Here is a 16,467-nt window from a genome sequence, read left to right as displayed (position 1 = left end):
GGAACCCAGGACGTAGTACATGTTAGGCAGGCACTCTTGTCAAGTGGGCCCAATTCCCAGGCCCCGTGATCAACAGCTTCAAAACCTGTCTTTGCTAGATCCCATTCCATCATTAATAGATAACTACTGCAACAACAATCAGCCAGCACTTATGCCCCATTGTTTACTGTGTGGGGGTCAAGAGCTACCAGCTTGCAGTTTGACAGAGGTCAAGGACAGTACTAATAATTTTAAAAATAAAAGATCATTTCATGGAGAGTAGTACTTTGTTTTAGAAGCAGATAGGATTGTTGTGATTATTCGAACCATTATTTGCTCTATAAAGAAATTTTACCCAGCTTTGGATCATACTGTAGGTAATATGCAGACACCAGACTAGGATGACTTTAAGAGTCCACAGTATGAACCATTCTGAACAGATCTGAACAAAGAAATCTGGGGTCTCCGTATCTAGAGCAGCAAGTGACTCTGGTTTGAATCTGCTTTTCAGAATGAAGGGACCTGAGAAGGAGGAGAAGTTGAGGCGTGCAATCAAGCAGGTACTAAAGTGTGATGTGACCCAGAGCCAGCCTCTGGGTGGGGTCTCTCTGCCTCCTGCTGACTGCTTGCTCAGCACGCTGTGCCTGGATGCTGCCTGCCCTGACCTCCCGGCCTATCGCACTGCCCTCAGGAACCTGGGCAGTCTGCTCAAGCCAGGAGGCTTCCTGGTGATGGTAGATGCCCTGAAGAGTAGCTACTACATGATTGGGGAGCAGAAGTTTTCCAGCCTTCCCCTGGGATGGGAGACTGTTCGAGATGCTGTGGAAGAGGCCGGTTACACCATTGAGCAGTTTGAGGTGATTTCTCAAAATTACTCTTCTACCACATCCAATAATGAAGGACTCTTCTCCCTAGTGGGGCGAAAGCCAGGCAGATCTGAATGACATCCTGTGATCCCTATTAAAGGCCTGCTGGTTCATTTCAGGCTGTGTCTCTGAATGCAGTGCTCACTGTATGGTGTGGAAACTGAATGGGCAGGGTGGTGGGGCGGGTTCAGGGTTGGGGAGGCAGTCAAAGACCATCCTCTGTGTTCCATACACATATTAAGGCTATGGAACCCTCAGGGTTAGAGTAACTGAGAAATCTGGTCTCCTCTACCTGTACTCACGAAAGAAGGCTTCACTACCACAAACGTGCAGTTACTGCCACACCTGTGAATCACACAATGAATGCTCACACCTGCCTGCTGGGACATCAGTTATTCACGATTAACCTCCTAGGGAGCAGCTGCACCCTTCCCTTACATCCTCCCAGAGAGACCTGGCATACCCCAGCCTCTGATGCTGATGATTCTGCTCTGGGCCCAGCCAGGATCTAATGGATTCCCTACCCCCACACGAGCACCAGTCTAACTTCAGGGATCAAAGGAGAGCTGAGGGTATTTCTCCCTATTCATCCCGGTGGTCTGCTGTTTGTTTCTTTCTAAATCCCAACTCATTTTCAAATTTTATCACCCCTGTGGATGTCTCTCCTTAGGAAGCCATCTAACCATGCCTGGCCTCAGTTTCCTCACTCACAAAATGAGACTGAAATAGAACTGCTGGCTAAGATGATGGGAGTGAACTACAAGCCAGAAAGAATCCAGAGGGATGCTTCATACTCACCGTGCATCCGGTAAATGGTGATGGTTAGATCACCATTATTATCACAATCGTCATAATCACATCTTTGCTATCAGTTGCCAAAGCAGCTGAAAAGAGACGTTTCCGTCGCTGTGTAGGAGAGGAGCCCTTCACTGGGCTCCCCACTGGTGTGCTTGTCAAGAGCATCCATGAGAAAACAGTTCCCACACCACGTGCCACCAGGTCCTTCCTGATTCAGGAGCTATTCGGCAAACATGTATTTAGTGCTCTGTATGGTTTTTCCTGTGCCAGGTCCTGGGCATGTAAATAAAGCCCCAGTGACAGCTGGCTCCAGAGCCCCCCATCTTTGCAGACATAGAGACATGACAGGTGCTCCCAGTTGCTGCCAAAGACTGTGCTCTCTGCCGTCCCCACCTGGAGTCCACCTGCTCAGCATCTCTGCTCAGGATGTCCAGCTTGACACTTCTGGGGAGGGCCATGTGGGGAAAGTTACTACCCAGCCTGTGTGTCAGAGCCACGCTGGCTTCCTGCCCAAGTGGCAGAGAACTTTTTTCTGTCTAGACCATGGTTGGCCAAGAACAAATGCTTTCTGGCGTCATGGATCATACAGTTTTTTCTTATTTGTTCGTTTGTTGAGAGAGGGTCTCACTGTCCTTGAACTCACAGAGATCTGTCTGCCTCTGCCTCCCAAGTGCTGGCATTAAAGCCTTGATCAAGGCTACACAACTCATAGTTGGAGCAGAGTCAGCTACAGATGACATGAAACTGAAAATCAAACTTCACTCACTGAAATAACTGGATAGGGAGATTTGGACCAAGGTTGTGGTTTGTGGACATTGATCTAGGCCCAGAAGCAGTCTTATTTGCAGTTCAAGTTTAATGAAGTTTCTTACGAACACTTTGGTTAGCTTGTGATACTCGGTCATACTGTAAGGAAGCCCAGACCCTATAAAAGGGTCATGCCAGGAGACAGGTAGGGTACTGTTTCTCTTACACCCTGTCCAGACCCTTTCTTTCTCTTATTGCTATTTCTCTTGATCTAAACCCCTCAGCTTGAAGGCATCTCATAAATACAAACAGAAAATGGGAGAACAAGCAGGGCAGGGGAGTGCCAGATGAAGTATCCACTACATCAATATTTTCACGCTGCAAGTTACCATCCACTGGAGTATCATAAAATCAATTGACGGTCACAATGCACATTATAAAAATGACAGGGAACAAACCGGACCCCCCAAAAATGCTAATAGTGGAGCAGCACGCAACAATATTTTATGAGGTTTTATTTTACAAATCTGCATATCTCTCTGCTCGCATACTGACCTGCACTTAGACACAGCTAAGTGAGCCCTGTAGGCATCCTCCACCCAGAGTTAGCTTCCTGGCTGTGGAGCCATCTGAAAGATGATCATTACATTCCTGGTTACTGACGGTTTCTTTTCCTTTCTGGTGCGGTGAGAAATTATTCTGACAAATAGCAGGCTATGGGAGAAAGGAAGTTGAGGGTGCAGCCCACCATTGTGGGGAAGTCAAGGCAGAAGCTTCTACCAGCTAATCATACCACACCCACAGTCAGGAGCAGAGAGAAACGAATGCACACACCATCCATTCCTTGCTTGTTATTCAGTTTGCTCAGCTCAGTCAATCGACTCTGTGAGAGTTTAGGGCTCCCTGCACACACGGGGCTGGGTCTTCCCACATCAGTTGACTTAAGACAATCTCCCCCACAGACATCTACACAGGCCAAGCCACTCAGTGTAGATGACTCTTCACGGAGACTCTCATTCTAGGTTGATTTCGGGTTGTGTCAAGTTGCCAATTAGAGCCGACCATCACAACTCGATGACTTGCTACTGGGTTATGACGTAGCATCCATTTAGTACCGACTGTGATCCAAAAAGGTAGAAAAACCCACTTGCCTATTCTCTGGGCTTCTGAGACTGGGTTATGAGAACTTGCATTTTTCTTTCAAAAGATGTTGCTTCACTATTAAAAAGAATGAATTTATGAAATTCCTAGGCAAATGGTTGGACCTGGAGGGCATCATCCTGAGTGAGGTAACACAATCACAAAAGAACTCAAATGATATGTACTCACTGATAAGTGGATATTAGCCCAGAAACTTAGTATACCCGAGATATAAGATACAATTTGCAAAACACATGAAACTGAAGAAGAATGAAGACCAGAGCGTGGACACTTTTACCCCTTCTTAGAATTGGGAACAATCACCCATGGAAGGAGTTACAGAGACAAAGTTTGGAGCTGAGACAAAAGGATGGACCATCTAGAGACTGCCATATCCAGGGGTCCATCCCATAATTAGCCTCCAAACGATGACACCATTGCATACACTAGCAAGTGTTTGCTGAAAGGATCCTGATATAGCTGTCTCTTGTGAGACTAGGCCGGGGCCTAGCAAACACATAAGTGGATGCTCACAGTCAGCTATTGGATGGATCACAGGGCCCCCAATGGAGGAGCTAGAGAAAGTATCCAAGGAGCTAAAGAGATCTGCAACCCTATAGGTGCAACAACATTATGAACTAACCAGTACCCCGGAGCTCTTGTCTCTAGCTGCATATGTATCAAAAGATGGCCTAGTTGGCCATCACTGGAAAGAGAGGCCCATTGGACATGCAAACTTTATATGCCCCAGTACAGGGGAACAACAGAGCCAAAAAGTGGGAATGGGTGGGTAGGGAAGTGGGGGGGGGTTATGGGGGACTTTTGGGATAGCATTGGAAATGTAATTGAGGAAAATACGTAATAAAAAATATTAAAAATAAAAGATGTTGCTTCTTCCTCCTAAGGAATAATTAGTGGCTCGGAGAAACTGATGTGCAAACAAAATATAACACCAGAAATTAGAGAAGGGCTCGGATGGAGAGATAGTAGTACTGGATGCTTGAGGGAGAAGGGGCCAAAGCCCATAGTGTTTGTTCTGCATCTTGCAGGCCGAATAAGGGTGTGTTTGGTGACTCAGGAGGGAAGAAGAGCCTGAGAGCAGTGTGTACCAAAGCATGAAATGACTTTTGCCTGTCGGAGGCCCACCCTCTACTTGGCTCGATCTTTCAGTAAACCCCAGACCTAAACAAACATTCGGCTTCTGTTTTTGTTTGTTTTTGCCTTTTTCTGAAATAAAATAGACCCACCAAGTCATGAGCAAACACAGACTCAGGGGTCACTCTCGTCCCAGCTTGTAAATGTCTTTGACCTCTGACCACTCGCGCTTGACTTTTTCCATCGGGCTTTCTAAGGGAAACGTTGAAGAGTTTCACCCTAAGCAGACTTGTGTGATGTAGGAGACTGTAGGGCTATGCATAATGCCCTGGGGAAGAACAGAGAGAAAGAAAGCTATTAAAGAGGTGGTTAGCCCATTTAGCGTTATGCAGCCCAGCCTTGGTAATTCCTATCATCTGGCTGTCAAGAGTAATCAAAGGACATGTTCATGATATGGCTTACCAGGCTCCGCTTTGAAGACTGTGACTGCCTCTCTAATTTTAACCTCCGGCCAACTTGGAGATTCGAGGCAACCAGTAAATCATGTAGAGGGGAGAATGTTGGAGATTGAGGACAGAAAATATGATCATCATTAGAGTAGCACACCACTCTCATCAGGCTGGGGACCCTTCTCGAAAACAAGGGCGATAGGCATCTCTCAGGACTGGATTGAAATCAAATGAGATGCCCATAAAGCCATTCCATAGCCTGCTATGCTATATTAGAAATCTGCGGTATAATTAACTCCTTCTAGAACAGCTATTGAAACACAAGTTGCTACATTCATTAGATTTTCTTAACGAACACTTGGAATCCAACCTTATTTAGAGCTAGGCATCCACTCAGAAGATATTTACCATATTCTCATTACATTCTAAAGCTTGTCTCTGGCTTTATGGGCCTTAATCCCTGAGGGAGGGCAGAGGTCATGGAGTCTCACAGCATCTAGAAAGTATGTGGGCTAGTTAGCTTTAATTGTCAAACAGCCTCGAGTCATCCGAGAAGAAAGCCTATATTGAGGGATTGCTTAGATTAGATCAGCCTGTAGGTGTGTATAGGGGGATTGTCTTGATTGTTAATGGATATAAAAGGGCTCAGCCCACTGTGGGGAATACCATTCATTCTCTAGGCATCTATGGTGGTTCTGGGTGGTATAAAAAAGACAGGTGGGCATAAATTACCTAGCAAGCATTCCTCCAGGACTTTTGCTTAAGTTTCTGCCCAGACTTCCATCAGTGTTAGACTGTGACCTGGAAATGTACGCTAAATTAATCTTTTCCTCCTGAGTTGCTTTTGGTTAGAGTGACTTGTGTGTTTGTTTGTTTGTTGCTTTTCTTTCTCAGCAACAAAATAAACCTATAACCGTACACTGTAATAAATAGGTCTTTTGGTGCTCAGGAATTGCCAGCCTGTTCTGACAGAGTCCATCCAAACAAGACATGCCAGGCTTGCCTTACAACTGTGCCTCTTGTTCATAGCTCAGGTCTGTGCAGCTCAACTTTGTTACTAAGACATGTTCAACTTCTATACTGAATTTTGAATACTATAGCAAAGAGAAACACCACTGGGAATGGACTCAGGGGCGCATCCTGCTTCGGATTTTGCAGTAGGAGTAAGAATCTCAGCTTTTTGGTCCTTCCTCTCTTCTTTGCTGGCCAGTTTCATGCACAGTGGAAGCAGATTGTTTGGCCTCTATGAGACCAGCAGAGGGCGCACACGGCTCTTACTAAAGCCTTTCCAAGCCTGAGACCATGTACTCCAAAAGGAATTTAAATAGAAATTAAACCTTCCAAAACAAGAAACCTATTTCCTTTGGACACTCATGAGGTTGCTAGGAAAAGGGGAAGAGATCTCAGCACATTTTTCCTCTAACAAAAAAAATATGTGATTACTTTTACAAATATAAATTTTTTTCCTTTTGGGTTTATACACAAAATGCAAATTTTAGTCACCCTATACAGAGGCTCCAGGCCAGTTTAGTGTGAGAACTGTTGAATATTAGATAATGTGGTTAACTTACCATCATCTCCTATTTCCTGTTTATTTAACAAAGGGACAAGAAGTTTTTGTGCTTTTGCAAATCTTTTAATATTTAAAAAAAAAGTATTTTGGTGGCTTTGGTTGCTGACTAAAAGACTAGGGTCCAGATTCTAATTTTAATTTTAATGGTGTCTGATAAATAAATGGGAAGACTGGGGCTGAATTGCGAACCTTCCACAGACCATTGAGTTAATATATTACCTTTGTTCTGACTTAAGTGTTGAAAACCAGAAAATAGTTTCTTTCCTGTTTAGATACCATCTCTTCCTTTTCAGAGAAAAAAGGCCTTTGGATCTTTAATAAACAGGTAGGTTGGTTTTAGCCAGGTGACTTTATACTCTTGAGGAGCAGGTATGCAGGCAGAATAGCACAGGAAGCAAGGCAGATGGTCCTAGAACAAGCTGTTGGCTGATCGCTCCTTACTGATCAACGAGGAGTCTCTGTCCCCCTTCACTTGTCCCACCTTCTCCAACTTTCTAAGTGCGGCAAAGTTCTGCAGTTGACTATGACCTTTACCCTTGCCAAATCAATATATTGACTTCATCTTTCTAATGTGAGTCAAGACTTGGAAAATGAAAAGCTAAAACCTCTTGTTTAATTGATGACAAGCTGAGACTGGGGTCAAGCCAGAGGACTTCACCTCTGAAAGCCCTGTTTTCCACGGCACAGAATGAAGGGTTGAATTATGTACCCACAAGGTCCAACGTTCTGTGGTTTTATTCATTAAAAACCATGCTTTTGGGAAGAGAATTCTAACACATATACCACCGGAATTAATCTCATCCTTTAAGATTCCAGTAAGGCAGAGAGGGCTGAAGCTCAGTTGGTAGAGTGATTTCCTAGTATACACAAAGCCCTGGGTATCGCATGAAACCTAGTGTGGTGGCTCGTGCCTGGATTTCCAGCACTCAGGTGCTGAGACAGCCGGAGAGCAGAAGTTCAAAGCCATCTTTGGCTACATATGGAATTTGAGTCTATCCTCAGACCTTGTCTCAAAAGAATTTTTTCAAGTGAAATTAGCCCTACCCATCCATCATTCACACAACCAATAATTTCCCTCGGCTTCCAGGGGTTGGGGTTGGGGCTGGGGGTGGTTTGTATTTTTCCTGGTGACCCCTGGATTAGAGATTGCCCTGATGTTTAGTTTGGTAACCATCTCTTTCTGAACTTGGCCTGATCTCTTTCTGTGTATCACACCCCTGAGCCTATGGTCTCCAGGAATCCTACTGGCTACCACATACTATAGGCTTGACCATAGGATGAAAGCAATTTAAACTTGGTGTCTGCACTAGTCATGGTTCTTCACAGGAATAGAGTGAATGGAATGTATGTATAAGAGGGGGTTGGTTAGTTGGCCTTGCATAAGCAGAGACTGGAACATCTCTGACTGAGTCGTCTCAGACGATGACTGTCTCCAGGCTACAAAGCCAAAAAAGCCAGTAGCTGCTCTGGGCAAGAAGCTGGAAGCCTTGGAAAGAGGAGCAATAAGGCAACCCCAGGATGAGCGGAGAAGGCCTCTCTAGCTCAACTTGGGGTTCAAAGGCTGAAGAATCTAGAAGTCTGGTGTCTGTGTGTGACAGTCACAGCAAAACCTGAGCTTGTCCAAGAAAAATCAAGAGTAAGTCCAAAGAGAGGGGAAGTGGACAGCATCCCCCAATCCTAACCCAGAAGCTATCAAAGGAAAAATTAGTTTTCTCCAAGGGAGACTCACTGAGAATACAAACGACATCTAAGGGCACACCCTATGCTCAGCAGTAGATGACCAACAGCAACCAACAGCAAAATGAATACGGTGGTATTTTTGGAGTGTTTTGTGATTGATTGAGTTTTGACTTATAATGCTTTGTCTGGGCATATTTTTTAACCTTATAGGTCTTTTGCTTGTATATTATAGTTTTCAATTTTGTGTTTTTATGGGATTTCTGTGTGAGCAAACACTTGTATCTCTGCGTCTCTATGTGTTTCTTATTCATTTTCTTTGCCCCTTCCTTCCTTCCTTCCTTCCTTCCTTCCTTCCTTCCTTCCTTCCTTCCTTCCTTCCTTCCTTCCTTCCTTCCTTCCCTCCCTCCCTCCCTCCCCTTTCTTTCTTTCTTTCTTTCTTTCTTTCTTTCTTTCTTTCTTTCTTTCTTTCTTTCTTTCTTTCTTTCTTTCTTTCTTTCTTTCTTTCTTTCTTTCTTTCTGCCTTTCTTCTTTCTTCTTTTTCTTCCTCCTTCTCCTCTTCCTCCTCTTTCTTCTTCTCCACCTGTTTATTTTCTAATGAGAGAGAGAAAGGAAGGGTGTGGACTTGGGTGGGTGGGGAAGATCTGGGACAAGCTAGGAGAAGGGAAAATGTGGTCAGAATATTTTGTATGGAAAAAGAAAAGACTGGGAGCTCAAGCTTTCTCTTTCTGCTTTGTTCTCCCATCTTAATGATGGAGAGAACATTCAGTCGGGTCTCCCCACTAAGCTCACACTCCCTCATGCCAATCATCTCTGGAAACACTCTCAAAGGCACAAGAGAATATCTTGTGTATTATATGAATGCATCACCTGTCAATTAAAAAGCCCATGGCCCGTGGCTTAAGCAGGAAATAGAAGGAAGAACATCCAGGAGGCAGAAAGAATTTTGGGATAGAGCCATGTGGGAGATCAGTCCAAGAAGATTCAAGGAGACAGATGCATGATGCCTGAGCGCAGGTAACCAGCTACATGGCAGAATATAGGTTAAAATAATTGGGTTATTTTAATTACGCTATAGTAAGAGAATAGCCTAGCTATATGGGCAAGGTATTTGTAAATATTTTGAGTCCAAATCTTATTTCTGGGAGCATGGGCTGAGAGGTAGAATTGGACCTAACTTTCACATCTAGAAATATCTTATCAAATCTCTCAGTCCAGTCCAGTTGTTACTAGAGCAGTCAGGGGTAAAGCCGGAGCCCAGACAGCTCTAACAAGTCTGGGACACCTGACTTCAGCAGACCAACTAGGGAGACAAAGTGATTGGGGAAATGCAGAGATTTATTCAATATGGCCACACTAATGAAATGAACCAAGAGGTCAGTGACTCAGCCCTCACTCCCAGGTTCACCTTTGCAATTCTCATGTAAAGTTTAGGTCTAAACAGAGGGCTAAGAAGTCCTGGTCAAAGTGTTGCCCATCCATCATCCTTGTGTGGGTTCCAGGCTCTCCTGCAAGGTAGTCTGACATGTGTCACCACTGTGTGACATCTCTTTTCTAGAACCAAGTTTTCAACTGGTTGTCCTGGAGGCTTCAGTTTTTCTTTCTCCCAGCAGGAGATTTTGGGGGGAAATTCCAGTTCCTTAGGAGTTGTTCCAAAAGTATGATAGCCAAAAAGAGGGGCACATATTTTTTTTTAGAATATCTTCATCCCTGCCATGATGGTTCAAAGTTAACATGCATCTGAGTTAGGGTTTTATTGATGTGAAGAGACACCATGACCACAGCAATTCTTATAAAAGAAAATGTCTAATTTGGGCTGGCTTACAGGTTCAGATTTTGTTCATTATTGTCATGGTGGGAAGCATGATGATACACAAGCAGACATGGGGCTGGAGTAGTTGCTGAGAGTTCTACATCTGGATAGGCAGGCAGCAAGAAGAGAGAGTGACTGGGCATGGCTTGAGCTTCTGAAGCACCCATAGTGACATACTTCCTCCAACAAGGCCACACCTCCCAATAGTGCTGTTCTCTGCCCATAATCCTATAGTAGGCATTTTTATTTAAACAACAACACCAAAGTCAGATACCAAAACCCCACCACTTGTTAAGCCATCCTGCAAACCATTGTTGAAGCCATACCTACTCCATCTCCAAACAGACAGCAAAGCTGTGATTTCCCTGGATTCATGATCCCTGATCGTCCTGGATTCAGCCAAAAGCATACTGACGTCTTTCTCAGAAGAGAACTGGGTTTTTCTGATGGTCTTCCTCTATTCCTGACACACTGTCACAGCTCTCTTGACCCTAATCCTACTGGGGGATTTCTGCCCTTAACACACTATTGTGCCTCCACCATCCTCTCTTTGGTCCCCAGGCCCCTCCTCTGTAGATGCTGCTCAATCCCAAACAGCTCATCATTTTACATCTTCAAACCTTGACTAGACCCTTGGAGTTTCACTTCCTTTGAGAATTCATGGTATTTTCCTTGAAAGGAGCTTTTAAAGTTGTATTTAAATTAAAGAGCAGGGGCCAGAGACAGGAGGGCCTTTAGTTCAATTCTATCTTAGATAAATAAATGGATAGACAGACAGACAGACAGACAGGCAGGCAGACAGACAGACAGACAGACAGACAGACAGACAGATAGACAGATAGATATAGATGATAGACAGATGCTAAACAGAAGATGATAAATAATAGAGAGATGATAGATGACAGAGTGATAGATGGATGGATAGATAGATGAATTCATCTCCTTTTTCTAGCCAAGAAATCAGATTCTGAGCTTCCTAACACCCAAAGCAAGCAGAGAAAAGAGTGCTAGGAATGGTCATTAGTGCTGGTTAGACAGGACTACAAGTCAGACACACTCCTATCCTGACCTTCAAGTCACAGTCAAGGTGGATACAGGCAAGTAGCTTTATTATGTCACATGGTGTCAATGGGAAAGCATGGAACCAAACTTGTCTTAGAAGGTTGACACTTAGGTGAAGAGATGTCTAAGATAAAGTAATATTAGCTAAGGAGTGTGTGTGTGTGTGTGTGTGTGTGTGTGTGTGTGTGTGTGTGTTTGTGTGTGTAATGAGGTTGAGGAATAGAAAAAAAACACATGTACAAGAACATATAGAAGGCAAGGAGAGTGCCCAGGCTTGGTGGCTATAGATGTGATAGTATGCACCCAGACCCCACACACATACATACACACACACACACACATACACACACACACACTGAGCCAGCACACCCAGACCCCAGCTGCTTTTACTGCTGGCTGTCCATAGCACACAGAAGCTCCTTCTCAGGAGATGTTCTCATAGCTAATGGGAGACATCACATCTAGTGATAAACCATTGTCCTCAAGGCAGCTCTCAAACCATGGTTCTCTGATTCCAGAAGATTTAAACAGCATGTCCTCCCATAAGGGAGGCCTCTTGTTAATGCAACTTGTGTTACCGTGTCTTTGCCCTCATGAATCAAAGCACCCCAAGTCTATCTGATGTCACATCCTTGCTGGGCCTCTCCCATTTCCCATGTTAGTTCCCCTTTAGTGTGGTCCCTGAGGTCAGATATGGCAGAACATGCCTTTAATCCCAGCACTCAGGAGGAGAGGAAGACAGATCTCTGGGAGTTAGATGCCAGCCTGGTTTACACAGTGAAATCCTGACTCAAACAAAAACAGAACAATAACTAAATGACTTCTCAAATCCTTGGACTGTGTTTCCAAGAAACAAGTTTTAAAGACAGTGCTTCTGAGGCTGAAGTTGCCAGGGGAAGCTGATTTGAAGTTTTCATTGACTTAGGCTACAGCTGTTTTCAAAACATTTCCTCTGACCTGGGTTTGGTTCCCAGCTCTCACAAAAGGCATCTCATAACCCCTGTCACTCCAGTTCTGGGGACCCAACGCCCTCCTCTGGCTTCCGTAGGTGCCTGCACACGTGTAGCGAACATAAACACATCAAGCACACCCAAACACATAAATACAAAATCAATGAGTCTTTTTTTTTTTTTCCCCAAAAGTTCCTCTGTGATACATCCAATTACACTTCTGGATCCAGGATCACAGTTAAACTTTACCTTCATCCACCCTCCTAACTTTACAAATAAGAGACACCAAGATCAGAATATCATGGCACCTGGGTGGCGTCCTCTGAGCCTCAGTCTCTTTGAAAAGCAGGAATAAATAATCTGTGTTCCTCCAGCTTTCTCACAAACCAAGCAGAAGAGAACCTACCTCAAGCTAGAACATTGTCTCTTATTTGAAGCTAAGACCTACAAGCGCTTGTCATGCCTCACAGCAAGTAAGCTGAGTCTGCTTTTAGTCTCTTACTTGTTTTGTCAGTGAATCACTGACTATATCCACCTTGAAGGTAATGATAAATCAAGTTTCTGAACCTATAAGATCAGACACTGAATCACAACATGGACAATCTCTGACATTTAACCCTAAATAGCCTAATGTTTCTGTTATGGTTTGTATATCCTTGGCCCAAGGAGTGGCACTATTAGAAGGTGTGGCCCTGTTGGAGTGGGTGTGGCCTTGTTTGACTAGGTGTGTCACTGTGGATGTGGGCTTTAAGATCCTCATCCTAGTTGACTGGAAGCCAGTATTCTGCTAGCAGCCTTCAGATGAAGATGTAGAGCTCTCAGCTCTCCCTGTACCATGCCTGCCTAGATGCTGCCCTGCTCCCACCTTGATGATAATGGACTGAACCTCTGAACCTGTAAGCCAGCCCCAATTAAGCTGTCCTTTGTAAGACTTACCTTGGTCATGTGCCTGTTCACAGCAGTAAAACCCTAACTAAGACAGTTTCCTTCCTCTTTTTATCCCCTATAGATTGAAGTGAATGACCGCCCATGGTTTGGGCTGGGAGATGGACTAGAAGGATGAGAGGACTCTAGTAGAACCTACTGTAAGGAAAAGAAGTGGAGTTCCTCCCCAATATGCAATGAGCCTTTCAATTTCTTGCTCTGGGCAGTGAATACAATCCATGAATTAAAGATAATTAGTGCCCTTCTAGAAAGCACAATTTTAATTACAGACAGTTAAGTGTGTTTTGGGCATTTGAGAAGAATCAAGTGTTTCACAGTTTACAGAGGGTCCTTGCTGGCTGGCGGGAAAACTTGGCGCTCTTGATAACTCAGTTACCATTAGAGGAATGAGAGGTGGAAGGAAACCAGCATTCAAGGGGCAGTGGAGGACGGAGCAGTCAACCTTAATACAATAGAACACCCCACTGATGTGTACCCTGCAGAGGAGGCTGAATGTTCAAGTTCCTGGGGTGAACTTGCTTGCAACCCTCCTTTGGTCTCACAAGAGACTACTGAGAGCCAGGCACTGGACACCATAAAAATAAACAATAAATCTAGCATACATAGCCCACACTCTCAGAGTACTTTGTTGATTGATTAGCATATGCTGTGGGGTAACGTTACACACTGAACCCATATGAAGAAATCTAGGTCAAGGTGACATTTCCAAGAAGCTAGTCAGATATTATCAGGCTTGAAGATGGACCCCCTCCCTCATAGACAACAGTTATATTTCTGCTCTTAGGTTGAGAAATAACTTCTGAACTGCCCAAAAGGTCACAAAGCTACTATCAGCCAGATACTATAGTCCTTTCTAGTAAAGGACTAAGACATTCCATTGTCCCTTCCCTTATCGAAAGGACCCAGATGTAGCTGTCTCTTGTGAGACTATGCCGGGGCCTAGCAAACACAAAAGTGGATGCTCACAGTCAGCTAATGGATGGATCACAGGGCTCCCAATGGAGGAGCTAGAGAAAGTACCCAAGGAGCTAAAGGGATCTGCAACCCTATAGGTGCAACAACATTATGAACTAACCAGTACCCCGGAGCTCTTGACTCTAGCTGCATATGTATCAAAAGATGGCCTAGTCGGCCATCACTGGAAAGAGAGGCCCATTGGACACGCAGGCTTTATATGCCCCAGTACAGGGGAACGACAGGGCCAAAAAGGAGGAGTGGGTGGGTAGGGGAGTGGGGGTGGGTGGGTATGGGGAACTTTTGGTATAGCATTGGAAATGTAAATGAGCTAAATACCTAATAAAAAATGGGAAAAAAAAAGACTTAATCTGGATGGATTTGTCAACCACCTGGACAGGACTACCTATCCCAATCTATTTTAAAGCTACTCTGTGGACTTTAAGAAGTAATATAAAACTCACCTAAAAATGTAGGTTGGCACAATAGACTCTGGCCACTGGCCACTGTCTACTGTCACCCCATGGAAGTGTTTTTCCTCTGCAAATGTCCTTGTGCACTGGACACTCTCACCCCTTGGCAGTACCTCACTTCACTCTAGGGGAGTCTGTCATCTATAGTATATGCAGTGTGTCACCTTTGGATTCTTTCCACAGAGATCACTGGATGTGGGATAAGTGTGGACCAGCCCGGTCTTGCAACAGTTGCAGGAGATGGAGTTGGTGGGGAATAATTTGATCATGAAAATGGAGCCCTTGTGAATGAGTAAGACTAGTACTTTTGTAGTACCTTTGTGGAAAAGACACAGAGGGACAAGGCACTACCATGTGACGCAACATTAGAAGACAGCCATTTGAAAATGAGAAAGACACTGATAAGTGGCTATTAGCTCAGAAACTTAGGATGCCCAAGATATAAGATACAATTTGCTAAACGCATGAAACTCAAGAAGAACGAAGACCAAAGTGTGGACACTTTGCCCCTTCTTAGAATTGGGAACAAAACACCCATGGAAGGAGTTACAGAGACAAAATTTGGAGCTGTGATGAAAGGATGGACCATCTAGTGATTGCCATATCCAGGGATCCATCCCATAATCAGCTTCCAAACGCTGACACCATTGCACACACTAGCAAGATTTTGCTGAAAGGACCCAGATATAGCTGTCTCTTGTGAGACTATGCCTGGGCCTAGCAAACACAGAAGTGGATGCTCACAGTCAGCTATTGAATGGATCACAGGGCCCCCAATGGAGGAGCTAGAGAAAGCACCCAAGGAACTAAAGGGAAATGCAACCCTATAGGTGGAACAACAATATGAATTAACCAGTACCCCAGAGCTCTTGTCTCTAGCTGCATATGTATCAAAAGATGGCCTAGTTGGCCATCACTAGAAAGAGAGGCCCACTGGACTTGCAAACTTTATATGCCCCAGTACAGGGGAATGCCAGGGCCAAAAAGGGGGAGTGGGTGGGTAGGGGAGTGGGTGGGTGGGTATGGGGGACTTTCGGGATAGCATTGGAAATGTAAATGAGGAAAATACCTAATTAAAAAAAAAAAAAAAAGAAAATGAGAAAGAGGGCTGTCACCAAATGCTGTGTGTGTGTGTGTGTGTGTGTGTGTGTGTGTGTGTGTGTGTGTATGTGTGTAAGCAGGTACACAAGTTCCATTGCACATGTGGTAGTCAGAGACAAATTACAGGACTCAATTCTCCCATTCCAGTGGGTTTAAAGCAGGGTCTCTCTTGTTTCTGCTACTATGTATGGCAGATCAGCTGGCTTGTGAGCTTCCAACCAATTTCCCTTTCTCTGCTTCCTGTCTCATTAGAGAAGTGCTGGGATTACAGATGTGCACCACACCCAGCATTTCCGGTGAGTTTTAGGAACAAGTCAGATGATCAGCTAGCATGGGAAGAGCCTTCTCTCCAGCCCCAACCCTTGCCAAAGAATTTTTAATTATTTTTAGTTATCATGTAAAATGATAGGTTTCATTATGACATTTTCATACACATATATTTATTGGACTTGGTCATACTTGCTCCTGCCCACCTCCAATCTTCCCCAGAAGTTTTTGAGCTAAGATCTTGGGATGAATAAAACCTGGCAAGGTGTGTGGTTAGAGGGCTGGGTGGGGTGGGGGCAGGGAGGAGAACAATACTCTAGATGAAATTCAACAAGGATGAGGCAACAAGAAAGCATGGCTCAGTTTCAGAATGGAAGAAAGTTCTCTGGAGTTGTTCAGCAGGACTTCAGTGATAGAGTGGGTTGAGATAGGCTCTAAAAAGAGATGAAAGAGTGAAGGCTTTGTACTTAATTTTAAGTACAGTGAGAGACACTCAGCCATTTAAAGGGAATAGCAAAGTCTTAAAGAGATTTCTAGTATCTTTGGGTTTTATCCAGGGAAGGAATCTACAACTTCAT

At 44.3% G+C, this 16,467-nt stretch overlaps 1 protein-coding gene across 4 annotated transcripts in view; it reads left to right on the top strand.

Moving 5' to 3' along the window:
* Nnmt (nicotinamide N-methyltransferase) overlaps nt 1-16,467 on the top strand; it is a 69,654-nt gene that overhangs the window by 14,803 nt on the left and 38,384 nt on the right. Inside the window, exons 3-4 of one of the 4 annotated variants that reach the window (NM_001311062.1) lie at nt 491-539; nt 671-976. The exons of 1 other annotated variant lie outside the window; for it this stretch is intronic. In NM_001311062.1, the coding sequence (NP_001297991.1) occupies nt 491-539; nt 671-733 (112 nt within the window). In that variant the 3' untranslated portion in view covers nt 734-976. Of the gene's footprint in view, nt 1-490; nt 977-16,467 lie in introns of those variants that run through there. 2 more of the 4 variants (NM_010924.3, XM_011242417.2) reach the window with 2 other exon arrangements.

This window comes from Mus musculus, chromosome 9 (genome assembly GCF_000001635.26).
Source record: "Mus musculus strain C57BL/6J chromosome 9, GRCm38.p6 C57BL/6J".
Lineage (NCBI taxonomy): Eukaryota > Metazoa > Chordata > Mammalia > Rodentia > Muridae > Mus > Mus musculus.
This window is presented reverse-complemented; position numbering and strand designations above follow the sequence as displayed.